The following is a 20944-nucleotide window of genomic DNA, read 5'->3' on the forward strand; positions in this document are numbered from 1 at the left end:
ATAAAGTACGAGTCATTGGTGAGGTGACATTTTACCGCTCGTGGTGCTAGTCTGCGCAACATATGTTTGAGGAGATGCCTCTGCTCGAGGCTGAGATGTGCAGTTGTTGGCATAAATGTACTTAAATATAAAACTAAATTAGATTTAAACACTTTCACAATCTTTTATTTACAATTCATATTTGTTTAATCCGATATAACCCATGAGACTAGAAAAACTGGCTAATTCACTCTTCCATAAAAAAAAACCAACAAAATTAATTTCTCTGATGAAATTTCGTGCTAGTCTGCGCACCGTATGCGCGAGGGGATATTGTCTCTGCTCAAGATTTACACACTTCCACAATCTTTTATTTACAATTTATATTTTTTTAACCCGATACGACCCAAGAGACTAGAGAAACTGGTCAATTCACTCCTCCATAAATAAAAGTACAAAATTAATCTCTGATGCATTAATTTTAGATCTTACAATTTGTCTAACGCTGAAATCGCTACAATCGTTCAAAGAAAAAAGTATTCATCAGTTTCTCAGCACATGTAAATTAATATTTTATGAATATGGAAAACCAAAGAATTTACCAGAGAACTTGCCCAAAAGCACATTAGAGCTGGATATAAACACAATTCAGACAATGATGCAGGTTCAGAAAAGCCAATTAACACTGATGTTGCCAAGCCATGTAAAAAGTGGAAATTGAGCAAGGGCAATAAAGAGCAAAAGATAATGGTGCTTGCTGGAATCGTAACTTCTAACCTCAGCAAAGAGGACCCGCTTCATTGTCTTTACCAAGAAGATTCCCATGCATAAGCATGCCCATGGCATCACAAAGTAGTAAGAATATCTCCATATGATCCTTCCGAGGACAGCCAAACACATTCCTGTGAAAGCATACCCAGCATATGCAAGAATGTCAAGTAATGGTGCCTCACCACTGCCCAGTGATAGTAATGTTACTTTCAGCAGCGAGACTTGCAGAAACCAGCCAAACAACCCCTTAACAAACAGCCAGTTAAGTGCTTCAGGGCTAAACCTGTTCGAAAGATGAGAATAGAAATCATTAGACAGAAAATGAAGAAAAAAAAGGGGGGGGGAGTCTGAAATATGATTTTTCCAAGTAATATTATGTAGAATACTAAAAGTGATTAAAATTTAGTTTTGCCACATTATGAATCAGAAAACTAGAAGCCAGATCTCATGCAATGAGCTTTAACAGTGAACCATAAGCTTCAGAGAAGATTCTATCCTAAGTTCCAGAAACAAGCAAAACTACAGGAAAATGTCAAGTAACAAACAAAAAGGTACAAGAATAACAATAACTATTTCATTTTCCTTCATATTTTGTACAGCATCTGGAGAAAAAATTCGTTTGGGCTGTTATTCCTGAACTCAAAACTCCTTGACTTGCCCTAATCTCACAGGGATTATTATAGAATAAGAAATTTTAAATGCAGCAGATGTTGATTTAGCTATTGGCTGGCCACACAGAAGTCATTTTAGCAATAAGCTTCTTAAGAACTCAAGAGAGCACATAGAGAAAGCCTCACTAGTGAGCTAAGGATTGTAGCATAGAGGACAAAATTTAAGTTAGAGCCCTCGAATTGCCGAGTTATAGTCAGTAAGAAGTGTTTAAAAGTCACCTAATTAAAAATTACGACAAAGCAGGAAGACCTTTGTCCAGAAAAAAAGTTTCAAACTACTAAAATGTACATTACAAAGTTTGTAAAAGGTAGGAATAGAACTAGTTAGATTGAGGAAGAAAAATTACTAACTTTCCTTGAAGGCCAAGTGACAATCCAGCAAGAACGACATAGGTGCCAAATGCCATAAATGGGATGTATAAGTCTGGTGCGTTTATGTCATAAATTGGGGGTTTATAGGAAAGCCTGCCACCTACTGGCTCAGTTATTCTTGTCCAATGGCCCTGAAGTAAAGAGGAAAGCTTGAGAAGGTAGATAAAACAAAAACAAGGAAAATGTAAGAAAGGGAACATATGCTTACCCTGTGAAGAAATGGCAGTAAAACAACCTTCAATTTGTTTCTCACATATTGATCGTTCACTTGAAAGTAGTACTGGGGATCAGAGAAGTATCTACTTATCTGCTCATTTCAAGATCAGAAAAGAAAAAAAAAATTATGCAAGAAGAATATTTTTAAATTTGGAGCATTTCAGATACGCTGAACAGAGAGAAATTGAATACATCCCTAGGAACAGTGACAAGGCTCAGCAACCAGACTGTTCAAACCATGTTAAAAGTTAAAGGAGTACGTTCTCAGTGGGAAATGATTTGAGAGAACAAAATTTGATTTAAAATCCACATATGACTTATAACAGTATCCGAGAATAGCAACATTCAAATACATGATACTACTATGCTACAAGGATTGAAAGGTTACATTAATTAGTTTAGCATATGATAACAACAATAAAGTAAAACTCTATAGATAACAGCAGCATGCTACTTACATTGCTTTGCACATACTCAGAACTTGATCCCAAAATTTTCTCTCCATATGCACCCAGACCACCTCGGATAAGACCAGAACCAGCCCCATAAAATGAATTGCCAAATGGATTTGGCTGAGGATTTGTTGGCGGTCTTGGTACCCCAGGCTGGGCTCCCAAGTTATTGTACATTTCTGAAATCTGACAAAAGATGAAAAAACTTTTATTTGAACAGAATACCTCATCATGGTGCAAGAACAGATGTCACAAACTTCTAATTTAAAAGAAACACACTATATGCTACAGGTAAAGACAGAAGGCAAAGTTAAATTCTTCTGTCTAATAAAAAAAATATATTATTCAAATTATATAATACACACAGACACACACTCACACACACTATACATACATATATATATATATAGAGAGAGAGAGAGAGAGAGAATTATAGGTAGATATGACTCCGTTCAGCCTTAGCAATGTTTACTGACCACTGTCGAAACACACTTGGAAAATGATAAAATCAAAAACAGTAGCATCAATGTAAACAAAATGCAGAAAACCATGAATACAGTAGATGGCAACCCTATTTAAAACAAACGTAGTAGTAATTTAGCTAAGTTTCTCCACTTCTAGCAGCAAAAAAAAAAAAAAAAGAAGCTAAGTTCCTCTACTTCTAGCAGCAAAAAATTTCAAATAGTATTTGTTTCCATCAAATTTATACCTCTCACCACACAGATCATTTATCTCTTAATATTATTAATTGTTTTCTCCACAAAACTACCTGGAGGAGACATAGAATCCTTTAGATGGTTTAAAATATGAAATCCGCAAAGGATCATTATCTCATGTTACTAAGTGTGTTGATTGATCATAACTAGCTCATTGTAACAAAAAAAATATCATACTAAATTGTCCGCAACGCAGATATTCTAGCATGCCTTGCAATTTGACTCAGCTTCATAAAGTAGATGGTAAAGACATGTGATTGGTTAATTTGAGGAAGAGCTGCTTAGCTCTCGTTATCCAATGGCATGAAAAGAGAGTAACAAAGATTTACAAGGTTCAAGGAATGCTAACACCCCACCCCCCAGGGTGTTATTGGCCATAGAATTTGTTTCGTAAGGAGAATAACCATACAGCATTTATTTTTCACATTGAGAATATTCCTTGTATGTTGATTGCATTTCAAACACAAAAGATTCTATAGTATTACATTACCTGACTTGTTCTGCAAATTATAAGGAGCTTCACCTATGAAGTATATTGAAATGAAAAATATCAAATTTCTGAAAATCTGTCCAAAATAAGTACAAAATTTAAGATCCCAGACACGTGGTTGAGGTATATAATCAATTTTAATTTCCCCAAAACACTGTAAGCACCATGAAAAGAAACAGCTAACTAGCAATTTGGATCCCCACCCCCATTGTCTATCTATCCTTCACAATCATTAGAGTTTAGAGTGCAGCTTCATCAAACCCTTCGATAAAGCAATAGTTCATGAAATTTAACAGTTTCCTTTTATGCCAACCAGCCCTTAATTAAATGCTCACTGACTCATGGTTAGAGAACTCAATTTCTTTCCTTCCAATTGATAGATACAAAAAGCTGTAAAGTTCCTTACTCCTCTCCAACCTCAGCGAATATCATTCTGAAAAACACCTAATAGTAAAAGGGCTTCGAGTTTCGAATACCCTTCCTTTGATAACTTGTGATTCTAACTCGCCACAAAATTCATGTATTGCAGAATAGAATTTGAACATCTACACATGCCACCAAGATCTTTCGCCTCAATCATTTACCACCCTTGTTTATTTACATCAAATAGCCCTAAGCTCCAAAGTAACAGCAACACGAAAGCAACCAAGGCCAAATATCATAAAAACAACAATAACAATATCAAATCTTTACATCCAGATTGAATAAACAACTGAAAATCAACTCATATAGATGTTCACTAATTTATCTACTGTCCACAATGCAAAAATCATCGAGAATTAAATAATTTAACAATAATAAAATGAAAGATGAATATAAGCAATCCTGAGTCAAAGATCAATCAATTTAAACTACAAAGGAAATATAGAAATAATAATAAATAAGCAGAAATTATAGCTACTAATTCATTTTAATTGACAAGTAAAACATAAATGTAGATCACGCAAAAACACACATGTGCACAAAATTATATTATTATATTCATAAACAGAGAGATTTGGATCGGAGAAAGAAAGGACGTTACAACTAAAAGAAAGCGGTAAAAAGGTTCCGGCGAAGGGGATCGGAGTCGGACAAGATGCCGGCGAGGGTTTCTGCGTGAAAGGGAAAAGAAAGGGCGGCAGTGGAAAACTCAGAGAAGTAACGCGAAAATTAAAGATACAAATAATATGCGAACAACTAAAATTTGTAGATTTTAAGAATTTTTGATAAACCATTTTTAATATTTTAAATGATTTTGATAATTATTCTAATTTTTTATTTTATTTAAAATTTTAAGAAAAAATATTAAATAAGATATTCAAATTTATCCTTTTAAAATTTATTCAAAATAATATAAAATATTATATTAATAAGATTAAAATTAAGAAATAAGTTATTTTTAAAAATTAATATTTATATTTATCAAACAACATAATTATATTAAGACAAAAATATTTGGTATATGGGAGTTTTTAAACTCCACAAACAATGTCAAAGGGTTGATTAGTGTTTTATAGGGATATAATAAAATATTTTTAAAAAAAAAGACACATAACTATTTTTTAAAGTTACTTGTAGAATATAAATAAATACATTGCTAATGTACCAAAAACTAGCCTTTATATTCTTATATTTTATTAATTTATAAAATAATTTCTAACATAATTTCAACACTTAAAATTTAGTGGTAAGAATTTAATACTTAATTTTTTAGTACTTAATTTTTAATTGATCAAACAATAATATATATTCGTATAATACAAAAATTTTGTCAAAATAGTAAATAAATAAAATAAATAAATAATATTTTTAATAAGTTACGAGTGTAAGTTCAATTACAATATTAATAATTATGTTCAAATAACAATAATTATAATAATCTATAGTCGATCATGCCACTAACCCAGTGATAATTTGTACAAGTTTCAAGTTGATTAGCATAAGATTCAGAGTTTGATCATTATGTTTGTAAACCCACCCATTCCCTCTCCTCCTATTATAATGCAATTGTTTTCTTGTAAAAAAATAATAATTTACTATTATAAAGTATAATTAGACTGAAATCAAAATATATTCGGACATTAACTGAAATATGATTTAAATTGAGAACTCACGTATGATTTTATATAAAATGAGATTTGAATATGAAATCTCGAAATTTTTATTACCTTAATTTTGCTAACAAGCTAATGAGTTATTAAATCGGTTTCGCAACTTGAAAAAGAAATTGAATTATTCAATATTATTTCCTTTCTAAATTCCAAAGTGATGGAATTGAATTTTATCATTTTGGATCTTGAATTTTTTTTTTTTTGTAAAACTCAAAATTGATTAGACTACTTAACTTGAAACAAAACCCTAGTGAAACCTTTATTTTTCGTAATAGGTTCCTAGTGCTTCAAGTTTTGGTTCGTTAACCAATGGAGTCAAGGTGGCTATTGTGTAAAGGATTACTGGGTTGTCAAGCTGCTTGTGTGTTCCATTTTCCTCCTTTTGTCTTGTGTGGAAAATCGAGACGGGGGAGGTTTGTTGGAAGAAGAACTAGATTGTTTATTTCTTGAGACTATAACGTTGCTAATAGTCAGACAATGGGGGTTTATCCGTTCTTTGTCCTATATGGATGCACAAAATCCATTTAAGATACACTTTCAAAAATTATCTAGGGAATTTTTAATTTGTATATTTAAGATTGAATTGTTGGGATTCAAGATTATAAAACTAGAAAATGGCAGCGCAATAATATAAAATTATATTGAATCCGAATAAAGATCATGCATCAAAAGAGTAAATAAAAGAGAATAAACTTACAATGATTCGAAATTATGGCTTTTACTGTGGAGACTTCTTTGGTTATGGCATTTCTAATTTGCTCGCTCCCTCTACCCATAGCGAATCTTCTCCTTGTAAGCCTTGTATCAGGATCTTCGGGCCCTATGGTAGTTCCCTATATAGCATAATTTGTCTAGGAGTCGTCACCTTTGAGGAGACAAAGTTCAATTGTTGTTATAGCACCTTAAATGTTCATTGCTTGTATTTCTTAAAGCTCCTCACAAATCAAGTTAAGATTAGAGATAGGTTGTGGGGGGAGGGGGAACTCCACTTCCCCACACTAGATTTCAAAGATTTCAAGGGAGTTTAAGATCCCCACCAGTTACACTATTAGGAGACCAAGGTAAGATGATATTGTTATTGGAAAAATTCGATTTAGAAAATATTTTTGTTGCATAGTGGAAATTTTTTTTTTCTTTTTTTAAGTTGAAGTGGTTGTGTTATTTATAGCAATAAACCATTTACTAAATTCATACTCTTGTTTTGGAATAGGTGGTCTAAGTTATTTTCCGACTTTCTACCAACACGATCTTCTTTACTATCACTACACCAAAACAGGTTTTTTGCGGCGTTTTTTTAGGTCTTTAGCGGCGCTTTTTAACGCCACTAAAGGTATTTGCGGCGCTTCCACAAGCGCCGCAAAAAAGGCCGCTAACGAAAACGTCGCAAACGTTTGCAGTGTTTACAAAAAAAAACGCTGCTAAAGACCATGTTCTTTAGCGGCGTTTTTTTCTAAGCGCCGCTAAAGAACATTATCTTTAGCAGCGTTTTTTTTAAGCGCCGCTAAAGAACATGTTTTTTAGCGGCGCTTTTGTACAAAAACGCCACTATTTTTGGGATTTTTTTATATTAAATTTTTCATTTTTTCAGCCCTCCTGTAGCAACAAATCAAAAGCAACCAGATCTAAACCAGCCAAAAGCAATAAATTTATATAATATTTCAAATTAAACGAATAAAATAATAATAATATCAATAAATAAAAGTGAATTCATATTATTTTTGCAAAAATGTTAAATGTTAAATGATAAAAATATTTATGTCATACACTATGAAGGCGGAAGTTGTGACTGAAACATCTTCATCATAATCTGAAGCTGCTGCTGGAGTTCGTCATACTTTTTGCTCTGCTCTACTTCTCTCGCTGCAGCCTCCGCTTCCCTCGCTGCAGTCGCTGCTTCCCTCGCTGCCGCATTTGCTTTAAGTTGTAGCTGGAGTTCTTCATATTTCCTTTAAACCTCAACTGTGGTCGCTTGCATCTGAGCCATCTGGTCTTTTAACCTCTGGTCTTTTAACCTCTGAACTTCAGCTTGAGCCTGACTCCCCGAAGCCATGTATTGGTGGGAGTTGGATCTAAAATATTGGGTTGGGCTAACAAAAGATCCTTGAAATCGAACCCGACCATACCTTTCAAGACCCAAAACTTCAGTAATAATCTGGTTATCAATGTCTTCAAGATGAACAGAACTATCACTAGAAGCAATCGCTTCGTACTCCGCCTTTTTATCCTTTAGTTTTTCCTAATAAATAAATCACATAGTTAGGAACGCAATATTATATATTAAAAAACATATACAACATAACAATAGTCGCATTACAAGCAATGAATTAAACAATTAGAAAATAAACACTATAAATAACTAAAATAAGTCAAATCGTATTAAGTAAACGTACCATTATTTCACCAGCTTCAGGAGTCACGGGAGATCCATCTTTCTTCCTATGTGTAATTTCAAAAAGTTGAAGGCGTCCAACTTTTTGACCGAACGACAGTTCCTACAATATAGTAGTATAAATATAATTTAATAGAAAGTTATACATATTCGACAATATTAAAAAAATTAAAAATACCTCCGCCTCAACTACACATGCAAAACTTCTCGACTCGGCTGTGTGGGTGAATTTTTGTTTCTGCCTGCTGTTTTTTCCAACTTGTTCACGATCCTACGTTATGAAATTTTTAGTACGTAAATAGAAAATACTATAAACCAAAATAATTACAATAGTTTGGAAGTACGTCATACCTCGCCTTTCTTCGAATGCCAAAATCTAACTGCATCTTCCCATTGGTACCTCAACATACCCGGCGGGACATTTTGCAATTTCTCATCGAGGGTTGTTTTTGTCTTATAATAATTTTTCTTCAAAGTGCTTTTATTGTCTCTCCATCTTTTTCCCAATGCCTTCTTTACATAAGCATCTGAGACCTCTAAAGCAAACCTCGCCTACAAAAAACAAAAAACACAAGTTAATAAAGTAAATATAAATGAAACTATTTCCCAAGCATTACAGATGACATTAACATTTTGTTACCTTAATATTATCGAGGGCTTGGTTTTTGTTGCTATCGGGCATTTGATGCCATGACTCGTAGTTGATAGGCAACATATTCGGATTTCGTGCTAAAATGCCCATGTATCCTGCTAAAAGTCGAGCTTCTGATCCAACAGGCTGACCAAAACTGTTTCGTCCAACTTTGACACGCTCGACTGGATCTAACTTGTATAACTCTCTAAGTAGCGTACGTCCTCGACCTCTGCGCGTCCCACCATTTTCAGCTACAAATGGTATGTTATAATATAAAAATTTGAAAAATAAATCAACTATAACAGAAACACGCATGTAAATTAAATGTAAAATTACTTTGAACTTGTGTAGGATCCTCAACTGTAATCGGAACATTCGAAGATCCAATTGCTGTCTGTTGTTCAGTACTATTTGTTTCTGTCGAGTTTGGATCATTTTGAACAATGCTTCCCCTTAGAATTTTTCTTCTAGGCATTTTATCTGCAATACACATAAAATAGTTGACAACTTAATAACTAATTACAACAATAACAGCACATATAAAACAGTTGAAATATATAATAAGACCAAGATTTAAATTATGATATTACATATAATTAAACAATCGTAAAATCTTACAACATCATTATTCGTAAATATCTTCATCGGTATCCTGACGAACCCATTGAAATTGTGCACTAGTACTAGGGATATTATCGTTTAAGTTTTGTTCTGGAAAGGGCAAAGTTACTGATCTGTCGTCGATGTTATCTCTACTTCCACTGCTCATGTCAAACAAGTCTCTAGGGAGGTTACGGAGTACAACGTACCAACCCTCATCAGTTGGATCTTTTGAGTAAAAAACTTGTTTGACTTGAGATGAGAATACATACGGCTCATTTATCAGTTGTTGTCCTGTGTGAATCAATCGGTCAAACTTCACCATTATAAAACCAAATTGATCTTGCTTAATTCCACGAGCTGTATTAACATCGGCCCAATCACCACGAAATAAGACAACTTTCCATTTGTCGTAGTAATCCAACTCAATTATGTCAGTAAGATGTCCGAAATATTCCACATTTCCCTCGACAGGATTATTGTCCCTAGCACTAGCATAACTTGTAATTGCAGAATTGACAACTATTCCACAATTTTGCGTTCTCCTCAACCTTTCGCGATATTTTGTATGAAATCCGAATCCGTTGATGAGGAACGCACTATATCTTTTAACCACTCGATTTGGACCTTGGGAGAGCCATTTAACTTCATCGTTTACGTTCTTCCCACTCCAAACCTATTGAATGGAAAGTAAACTGAGTAATTAAAAATGTTATGAGAAAACATTATTATTTGTAAGCGGAAGCTCGAACTGCATACCGTTTGGCTTAACCATTCATAAAAAGATTCTGTAAACAACTTATTGATATCTCGATGTTGTGTTCTTCGAGAGCGCGAACGAGATCTCAATATTTGTTTGTACTCACTATGTTAAAAAAATGTTCACTTTGTTAGAAGATAAATACTTATTAGTTTGATAAATATTTATCAAATTTCTAGAACTTACTTCCGTAAAGGTTCCAATGATTCGTGGTGAAACAAAACATATCGATGTGCTTGTACCCACGATAAATGATCTAATTCTGCAATTTCAACTTTGCCGATTGGTTCTCCAAAACTTTGGAACAAAGAAGTATCGGCTAAGTTATGGTCCGTGAGTCCAGCATTCCTATTTGGTCTGTTTAACCTTGTTTCAACATCTTCCAAATATCTTGAGCAAAAGATCATACATTCTCCTGCCAAGTAGCCTTCAGCAATCGATCTTCTGGATATTGCTTGTTGCGACAGTAAGACTTTAATTTGGATAGAAACCTAAACACAATATACAACATTTCTTAATTATTGAAACTAAAGGCATAGAGGTGAATAAAGGAAAATTTTAAAAATTTTAATTAACACCTTTCTATGAGATACATCCATCGATAGAAAACGGGTCCGCCAAGAATTGCTTTGTGCGGGAGATGGATTATCAAGTGAACCATAATGGTGAAGAAGGAAGGTGAGAATATTTTCTCCATGTTGCATAAAGTCAAAGCGGCTCGATCCTGTACCTTCTGAAGTTCTTGAACATCCAAAACTTTGCCACAAATGGCTTTCATTATGTTGGATAGTTCAATTATACAAGACGTCACCTTCTTGGACATACAACATCGTAGAGCCACTGGCAGTAAATTTTGCATCAAGATGTGATAGTCATGTGATTTTAGCGAATATAATCTTCGATCTTTAACAATAACACATCGAGATATATTTGATGAATACGCATTTGGAACCTTTATATCCTTCAACACCGTGCAGAACACTTCTTTTTCCATCTTCGACATTGAAAAAATAGAAGGCGGCAACCGATATTTCTCATTCGGAAGTGGATTGGGATGAAGATCAGATCGGATTCCCATTTGGACTAAATCAAGTCGACTCTGAAGATTATCTTTTGATTTTCCGTTGACATTCAAAATTGTACCCACAATGTTCTCGCCAACATTTTTCTCAATGTGCATAACATCAAGATTGTGTCGTAGAAGGTAGTGCTCCCAATAAGGCAACTCAAAAAAAATACTTCTTTTTTTCCACAAGTCCGCCTCATTAGGATCGTCCTCTTCATCAAAGTCATCATCAGCTTCATCATTTGATCTTCTATTTCTTTGCGTGTTTGGCGGTTGGTTCATCTTCTCATAAATGAAATTCATATCTTCCAACATGAATAAGATTTCAGAGCCACTGGTCTGCAAAAGAGCTTCTCTGAACTCTTCAGTACCGTCAAATACAGAACTCTGAAATCTAAATCTATGATTTTTCGGTAACCACCGATGATGTCCCATGTAAGAGAACTTCTTCTCATTGTACAACCATTGCGAACATGTTTGTGCAACACAACAAGGACACGCATAACGACCCTTGGTACTCCAACCGGATAAATTAGCATAAGCGGGAAAGTCATTAATGGTCCACATCAAAGCTGCACGTAAATTAAAGTTCTCCTTTCTCAGCACATCGTATGTCTCGACACCAGCCCACAATTGTTTTAACTCTTCAATAAGTGGTTGTAAATAAATGTCGATATCATTCCCGAGCCCTTGCTCTCTAGGGATAATCATAGATAAGATAAGGGAAGATTGCTTCATGCAAATCCACAGAGGCAGATTGTAAGGAACAAGCACTACTGGCCAAGTACTGTACGCAGTGCTCATGATCTTGAAAGGATTAAATCCATCAGATGCTAGCCCAAGCCTCACACTCCTAGGATCGCTTGCAAAGCCTGGAAATTTATTGTCAAATGATTTCCAAGCTAAAGAATCTGTCGGATGCCTTAATAATCCATCATCGGTTCGTCCATCATGGTGCCACGTCATAGACTCCGCTGTCTTTGACGACATGAAAAGCCTTTGAAGCCTCGGTATCAGCGGAAAATACCGTAAAATCTTGACTGGCTTCTTTCTTGACTATGCATCATTTTCATCGTCGTTCCCACCTTCTGCGTTTTTACTTATCCAACGGGAGTGGCCGCATACATGACAGCACTGTTGATTTCTCCAATCGCCCCAATATAACATGCAGTCTTTTGGGAAACTATGGATCTTGTTATACCCAAGGCCTCAATCTTTTATCATTTTCTTCATATCTTTGCATGACTGAGGGATTTTTGCAAAAGGAAACATTTCTCTCAAGAACTCTAACAGCATTGTCAAAGAGTTTCCGGTCCACCCTCTCAAACATTTTAATTGAAAAAGATGAACACAGAAATACATTTTTGAAAATTTTGATCCCTCATACAGTTCTTCGTTCATGTCATTAAGTAGCGCGTAGAACTTCGCCGCATCTTCATTCGGCTCTTCATGAGGTACACTACTTCCCGGTTTGGTAATCGCATTTCTCCCAATATTACAATCAACAGAAGCCACAAAGTCCGCTGGGAACGACTAGACACCATGATTATGCATATTAAATGCATCCCGCAACATACCTTCCATGTCATCCCCTCTATCCGACTGATGGTAAGCAGTACCAGAGTAAGATACATCCATCGTTGAAGAGGAAGTACTAGGCGGGCATTCTCCATGAAATAACCATTTTTTATAACCCCGAACAAACCCATCAACAATTAGATGCTCGTATACAACCTCACGACAATGCCAGTTTATGTTGACACACTTCTTACACGGGCAAAGAATCATGTTCTCCTGGTTTGCATATTGAAATGCAAATTTTAGAAAATACTGTACTCCATTTCGATAACTGTTGCTAACCCTTGACAAATTCATCCAAGACCGGTCCATTTCTTAATTCTTGAAGTCTGACGTTGACAATAATTTGCATGGGTAAGTTAAAACGCTAGTTATAACCATAAATGAATTTACTTAATTTCTGATATGATATATTTTTATGTATTATGTAAGTACTGTAAGTAATGTAAGCTATGTACCTAATTGATTATGTAAGTTGTGTACTACATCATTATGTGAGTTGTGTATAATGTAAGTTAAGAAGGTTATGTATAATGTAAGTTATGCCAGTTATTTAATTTATGTAAGTTATGTAAGTTATTTAATTTTTGTAAGTTACGTAAGTTACTTAATTTATGTAAGTCATGTAAGTTATTTAATTTATGTAAGTTATGTAAGTTATGTAAGTTACTTAATTTATGTAAGTTATGTAAGTTATGTAAGTTATGTAAGTTACTTAATTTATGTAAGTTATGTAAGTTATGTAAGTTATTTAAGTTATGTAAGTTATGTAAGTTACTTAATTTATGTAAGATATTTAATTTATGTAAGTTATGTAAGTTATTTAATTTACTTAATTTATGTAAGTTATGTAAGTTACTTAATTTTTGTAAGTTATGTAATTAATGTAAGTTATTTAATTTATGTAAGTTATGTAAGTTATTTAATTTACTTAATTTATGTAAGTTATGTAAGTTACTTAATTTTTGTAAGTTATGTAATTAATGTAAGTTATTTAATTTGTGATACCTAAACTATTATTCAATTATGATTTTTATTCTAAATGTTATAACAGGGTTTAAAAAAATTGTTGGCTATTTTAATAATCACATACTGTAATGTGACATTTTTAATTACATATCAACTATATATATGTGTGTTTTTATTATCTTATCAATCATTATTATTTTTCCCATATTATCTTTATTACTATCAGTGCATCTTATCTACAATCTAAAATGTGGATATAATTTTAAAAAATTAATAAAATTTAAGGTAAATAAATTATATAATTCCTACCATATAACTATGTTAGGAACATCTTCGGTTAATTATATCGGAATATTAAACAAAAATCATTCAAACTTGATTTATCATTCAAAATATACGAAAACATGCGAAATTTTGAATACAATAATATTAGATTAGAGATGTGTACCTTTTAATCGAGATTGAATTTTCATATATTGAAATATTAAAAGTTCTGCAGGTCTTACTCTATGCTGTTAGAATTGAAGCATGCCTTAAAATTTTTCATGTAAGAGATTGTTGTTATAATTTTGTAGAAATTTAAGAGGGTTAAATTTGTTATCATTGTTAGAGATTAGAGATATGTATTAGATCAATAAAAAAGTCTCGTGTCAGCTTTTCATCTCTCATTTAACAACAATTAATCGCATTTCGTGCTAAAGTATTTAATTTCAAAAAGTTTAGTGATTAAATAAAAGAATTAATAGTTGAATGATTAAAATAGAACAAATAGATTAGTCACTATTTTTATACTTTACAAAAAAATCTAACACGATGTAGCTTTTCGTAGGACACTTTTACTCTGTCTGCTTTGTGAAAGCAAAGCTCCTTAGCAAAAACAAAAATTATGCAATAACATTTTGGACCAAAGACATATAATATATTTGGATACAATTATTTTCAAGTATGAGTAATTTTAACAGTAAATAATTTTGGATTTAGTTCTAAAAATACAATTTCACATCAAATATTGAATATACATTTCTAATTATAGCTTTTCTTTACTAAAATGCATGTAATTTTCAAACAATGAGAAATATTGTAAACATATTTCAACAAATTAGCAAACTTACCTAAATACGAGCAGTAAGAAATGCACAAAAAATTCCAAAAATAACAAATTAAAAGCAGTACTATAAATACGAGCAGTAAGAATTGCACCAAAAATTCCAAGCCATTCAACTGTTGATAAATGACCAAATCAGCAAAGTTACCTAAATACGAGCAGTAACAAATGGTTAATCCACAATTTTCAGTTCTCCTTTCTTTAACAGTTGGGCAAATGCAGTGTTACTCCTGGGGAACAAAACATGAACATAAAGAACAATATAAGAACAGTATAAATATTTTTGGGGGCCTTAAAAAATTAGAAGAACAAACTAGAGGCAGTGAATATGGTATGCTATATTGCTCAATAATTACTTATCCAAAAAATAAATAAAGATATACTGGTTATTAGACCTTAAGTTATGTGCATAGCAAAAGTCAGATAAATAAGATCATCAAATTAAAAAGGCAACAGTAATTACAACTAGTTCAGACATTATAATGATGACAAGCTTGTTTTAGATGGAAAGCATTTGTAGATAATTTGCAATACTCAACTGCTTAAGACCAAGACTTTTCATTTAATGCAAACAGAATTCTACCTAGATTACCATCAGCTTGTCTTACTCATAAAATTAGAAGACCTAATTAGAGATGGGGAGAAAAAACTTATTGACCAAATCCCCAAGTATTTTACACCCAAAACTAGTGAAGACCAGTTGTTCCTCTGTGGAAAATATTTCTGAGAACGACATTCTCTAAAAGCAGGAAAAAATGACTGGAACTTCAGCTTTTAATTGGTGCATTACTTCAAAACAGTTTAGTCAATTCTCAGTACAGCAAAGATATTAGACATAAGTTTATAACCAAAAGCTGGGGGTACAAGCACTATATCAAATTGAGTTCAATGATCAAATGATTTCACTGCTGCTTAAGACAATATGAATAATTCGTAGAAAACTGAAAATTTAACCCAAAATAAACCGACAAATGAAAGCATTACCTTGACGACGATGAAGATAAATGAAAGGAGTGAAAACCCTATACACAGAGAAGACGATTTCACTTAATTTCAGGCTCATCAACAAATTACAAAAACAAGAAAACCCAAAGTTTAAATACACGGGCAAAGAAAACAATGGAACTTTAAAAAATCGAACCTTCTTCGTCTTTACTGTCTGGGTTATGTAAGTATGAAAGAAACCGAGACACTGAAGCTTTTCCTTGTAAGGAAAAAACCAATTGAAGAATGGCGGGTAAGAAATCGACAAACTGCTCTCTCTGCCTCTGACTGGTTAGGGATTTCAAAAGCTAGGGGATTTGTGGATTTGGGACTGGGAGCAGGGAATTGAGGAGAAAAAACCTGATACTCGTATAAAACTGATAAGTTTAATACCGTTCGCCATTTAGAGAAATTTTAAGATGTATTTGCGGCGTTTTAAGCAAAAACGCTGCTATTGCTTCCGATATTTGCGGCGTTTTAATATAAAATGCCACCAAAATAGAGTACTGAACAGAAAACGGTGCCGCATTGACAAACATTAATTCACACTTGCGGCGTTTTCTTAAAAACGCCACTATAAGATTTCATTCCAGTAGAGAAATGGCACCATATTGGCAGAGAAACGACATCGTATTGGCAAAGATTAATTCACTCTTGCGGCGTTTTTATAAAAAACGCCACTATAAGATTTTATTCCAGTAGATAAACAGCGCCGCTTTGGCAAATTTTAATACATCCTTGTGGCGTTTTTATCAAAAACGCCACAAAATATTTAAAAATGCCACAAAATATTTCTTTCCTCAAGATAAACGACGCCGTTTTGACAAATTTTAAAACATAAGAACAGCATTTTCCCAAAAAATGCCACTAAAAAAATTAAAGTCCTCAACTGAAACGACGGCATATAAAAGAATTTGAATATATATTTGCGGCGTTTTACGCCAAAACGCCGCTATAGCTTCCGATATCCAAAATAAAGTACTGAACAAAAGACGGTGCCGTTTTACTAAACTTTAATGCATATTTCCGGCGTTTCTAGCAAAAGCGCCAGTATAAATTCATTTCATGAAGCCAAACGGTGTCACATTGCCAAACATTAATTCACTCTTGCGGCGTTTTCTTTAAAAAACGCCACTATAAGATTTCATTCGAGTAGAGAAACGGCGCCGTATTGGCCAACATTAATTCACATTTGCGGCGTTTTCATACAAAACGCCACTAAAAGATTTTATTCAAGTAAAGAAATGGCGCCGCTTTGGCAAATTTTAATGAATCCTTGGGCGTTTTTATTGAAAACGCCACAAAATATTTTAAAATTTTAATAAATCCTCACATATTTTACAATTTTTTATATTCAAATTATTATATATTGCATATCAATTTTAAATTAATAATCTTTACAATTTATTATTATCTCTTTTACAATTATATAAAGAATTTATTTAATATATAAATTAAAAAGTACTAATTAATCTAAATCTTAAACCCTAACCCGACTCCAAATCTCTAACCCCTAAATTTTATTTAATATGTAAATTAACAAACACTAATTAATCTAAACCCTAAACCCTAAACCTAACCCCAAATCCCTAACCCCTAACCCCTAAACTTTATTTAATATATAAATTAACAAACATTAATTAATCTAAACCCTAAACCATAACCCGATCCTAAATCCCTAACCTTTAACCCTTAACTCTTAACCCCTAAACCTTATTTAATATATAATTAAAATATACTAATTAATCTAAACCCTAAACTCTAACATGACATCGAATCCCTGACCTTAAATCCCTAACTCTTAACATCTAACCCCTAACTTAACCCCCTAACCCTGAACCCATAAACCTTAAATCACATTAACCCTTAAACCAGAATCCCTAATACATTATCATTAATTCCATATTAATCTATAAAACTTAAAATTGTAACTCCTAAACTGGTCTTAAATCCTAAATTAATTAACCATATATATATACCCTAAACAATATTTATTAAACCCTAAACTATAATGATGATTAAATTAAATATTTTAAAATTAATACTATCTTATCTCTTACAATTATATTTGAAATTATTTAGTATATAAATTAAAAATCAATCAGTAATGTACCCAAAATTGTATATTAAAATTATGGCTTAATATATATAATAGTATTTTAATTTTTCTATTTTTAACAAATGTTTTCTATGTTTTTTTTTTCAATTTATTTATACGTGTCATTATTTCAAATTAATCCATTTTTAACAAATATTCATTTAAAATTAAATTGAATTTTAATTAATATAAATAAACAAATTAAATAGTAATTAATTCAATATTATTTAATATATAAACCAAAAAAATCAGTAATGTATCCAAAAAACTTTAAAATTATTTTAAATAATAGTATTTTAATTTTTCCATTTTTAACAAATATTTTAAATTATTTTAAATCCCTGAGCATTAGCGGCGCTTTACTAAAAACGCCACTAAATCCCCAAAAAGCTAATAAAACGGCGCTGTTGGGCTTAGGTCCCTTTGCGGCGCTTTTAACAAAACGCCGCTAAAGCCCTAAGCATTAGCGGCGCTTTACTAAAACCGCCACTAAATCCCCAAAAAGCTAATAAAACGGCGTCATTGGGCTTAGGTCCCTTTGCGGCGCTTTTCCCAAAACGCCGCTAAAGCCCTCAGCATTAGCGGCGCTTTACCAAAAACGCCACTAAATACCTAAAGGCTAAGAAAACGACGTCGTTGGGCTTAGGTCCGTTTGCGGCGCTTATCCCAAAACGCTGCTAAAGCCCTAAGCATTAGCGGCGCTTCACTAAAAACGCCACTAAATCCCCAAAAAGCTAATAAAACGACGTCGTCGGGCTTAGGTCCCTTTGCGGCGCTTTTCCCAAAACGCCGCTAAAGCCCTAAGCATTAGCGGCGCTTTACTAAAAACGCCACTAAAGACCCAAAGGCTAAGAAAACGGCGTCTTTGGGCTTAGGTTTTCTTTGTGGCGCTTTACTAAAAACGCCGCAAAAGCCCGGAACATCAGCGGCGCTTACTTACAAACGCCGCAAAAGCCCCGAATCTCATTAAACGGCGTCGTTGGGATTAGGTTTTTGTGGCGTTTTCGCGAAAACGCCGCTAAAGCCCTGATCATTAGCGGCGCTTTATTAAAATCGCCGCTAATGCTTATTTTCAGTGGCGTTTTCTATGTTGCGCCGCTAATTATCGATCTTTAGCAGAGTTTGTCATCCAACCGCCGCTAAAAACGCCGCTAAAAGCCTGTTTTGGTGTAGTGTATTCTTGAACCTCGACTTGCTTAGATTGTGGGCGTTAACTCACAAACTGGGGAACACAATGAAAACTTTCTTAACATTCCAGTAAGAAAGATCAATAACTCTCTTTAGGCTAGAAACTAAAATACAAACTCTCCCTAAGTTATGATTCAATTGAAGAATAAATCTCACTAAAATTTGACAGAGTGTCAACTCTTGATATCGTTATCTTTTTACTAGCCCATGATCTTTATTTATGGAGAAAATCACAAGAGTTTTAATTGAACAATAAGAAACAAAATAATAATATTTTAATGGAAAACATGTAGTCTCACTATGAATAAGGGATGTGGGTGGCACACCCCTATTAAGAACTAGGGTTGTCACCTATCCCATGTGTTCTAGGCATTATTTGGTCTTCTCATGTATTGGGTACAAATATATGTGTTATTAGGATTTTTAACCAATTCATATAATATAACCAACCCAAAAAAAACAATTTTCTATTTCCTAAAATATCATTTATTTAATTAAAAAATTTAATCCATTTTCCTAATTAAATTATTTTCACATTCCAATTCTAATTCTGTAAAAGGCATGGCAACTTTACCTATGTAACACCCCTTACCCGAGTCCAAACCTAAACCTAAGCAATAGATACCACATTTGAGTATAAATCACTTCCATTCTAAATTCATTTTATAGATTTCATTTTATTTTATAAAAGTTCTTTTAATACAAGCTACTTTAGTTTTCAATGATTTAATTACATTCTCATATTTCATACACTATACATGACCTTTAGATCCTCACTCCTTTATGATTGATGTTAATTTACTTATTGTTTTTTCATTATTTTCCTCACCCTCTCCATTTCACATCCAATATGTATATACAATTAAAAGAATAGTTTAATTTAATTAAAAACATACACAAACAAAATTTATTCAATAATAGATTAAAATCAAACATTACATTTTCCTTCACAAATAAAACATGGATATGAAAATATCTCTAAGACTCTTACCTTTCTTCTTAAATTCCCATTTCCAAATAAAACTTTTCACACTAGTATCTATTTTATGATTTTCTTATTTTAACATGATTTTACTTCATTTACAAATTAATCTATAAGTTTTAAAATTTAACAACTTAAAATAGTACAGCCCATTGTGCATTAGTCACATTTTAATTTATATCTCATTCATCGGAATTGATAATCAAGTCCCATTTGAAATTTCTGAAACTAGATATCCCATCCTTAATATAAAAATTATGAAAAAAATTCTAAATATATAGTTTTTTTTTAGATCTCCCCTATCCTATTGCTAGGTAGCTATGATCATTCTCTACTAAAAGTTATTTACCTTTTAGTACAAAATTTTTATAACATTGTTGTTTGTTTCTCTTGAAATTAGACTCATTATGAGTTTTATACATATAAAGTTCATCTTTTAATTATTCTTTTACAATTTTTAATGATTTTTCAATGTCAGAACAGAGGAACCCGAAATCAATTTAACCTTGTCTAACTTAAATTTATTTATCTCATAATTTGCAATTTCATTGCTTACCTCATTTCCTTGATACAAAATTAGACTCAATAGGCTTCAATTTCATGTTTTGTTAAACCTCTAACAAAATTTCTTTACTTTTTCGTGAATTTTTAAGTTGAGCCACTATTACTATTTTTTTCTAAATAACTTTCATATTCTTAAAAGAATTTGCTTTGTCAATTTGTACAACTAAGTATTAATCATTGACACTTTAGTCAATGATTTTATTACATACCAATACACTTAATATGGAGTGTGCCTTGTATTTTTGGACGAAATAGAGTCGATGTCCT

The 20944-nt window shown here is 32.7% G+C and overlaps 2 protein-coding genes across 3 annotated transcripts; both read right to left on the reverse strand.

Annotated features, from left to right (window-relative positions):
• Positions 1 to 426: 426 nt before the first annotated feature.
• Positions 427 to 4854, reverse strand: LOC107903881 (protein YIF1B). Its single transcript, XM_016830058.2, has 5 exons — positions 4692 to 4854; positions 2468 to 2647; positions 2002 to 2100; positions 1773 to 1924; positions 427 to 1033 (listed from the first exon to the last, which is right to left on the reverse strand). Exons 2-5 carry the CDS (start codon positions 2636 to 2638, stop codon positions 646 to 648), a joined length of 810 nt encoding a protein of 269 aa, XP_016685547.1. The 5' UTR covers positions 2639 to 2647; positions 4692 to 4854; the 3' UTR covers positions 427 to 645.
• Positions 4855 to 8789: 3935 nt separating this feature from the next.
• LOC107903882 (uncharacterized) lies at positions 8790 to 16287 on the reverse strand. 2 transcript variants are annotated; one of them, XM_041092609.1, is made up of 5 exons: positions 16003 to 16287; positions 15846 to 15883; positions 15010 to 15091; positions 10722 to 13116; positions 10330 to 10634 (listed from the first exon to the last, which is right to left on the reverse strand). In XM_041092609.1, the coding sequence occupies exons 4-5, from the start codon at positions 12197 to 12199 to the stop codon at positions 10547 to 10549; spliced, it is 1566 nt and encodes a 521-aa protein (XP_040948543.1). In that variant the 5' UTR covers positions 12200 to 13116; positions 15010 to 15091; positions 15846 to 15883; positions 16003 to 16287; the 3' UTR covers positions 10330 to 10546. The 2 variants fall into 2 exon arrangements, 1 of the variants encoding a protein (XP_040948543.1); XR_001685994.2 differs by lacking the exons at positions 10330 to 10634; positions 10722 to 13116 and adding an exon at positions 8790 to 9263 and having other exon boundaries at positions 16003 to 16248.
• Positions 16288 to 20944: the final 4657 nt, after the last annotated feature.

This window comes from Gossypium hirsutum, chromosome D05 (assembly GCF_007990345.1).
Source record: "Gossypium hirsutum isolate 1008001.06 chromosome D05, Gossypium_hirsutum_v2.1, whole genome shotgun sequence".
Classification (NCBI taxonomy): Eukaryota; Viridiplantae; Streptophyta; class Magnoliopsida; order Malvales; family Malvaceae; genus Gossypium; species Gossypium hirsutum.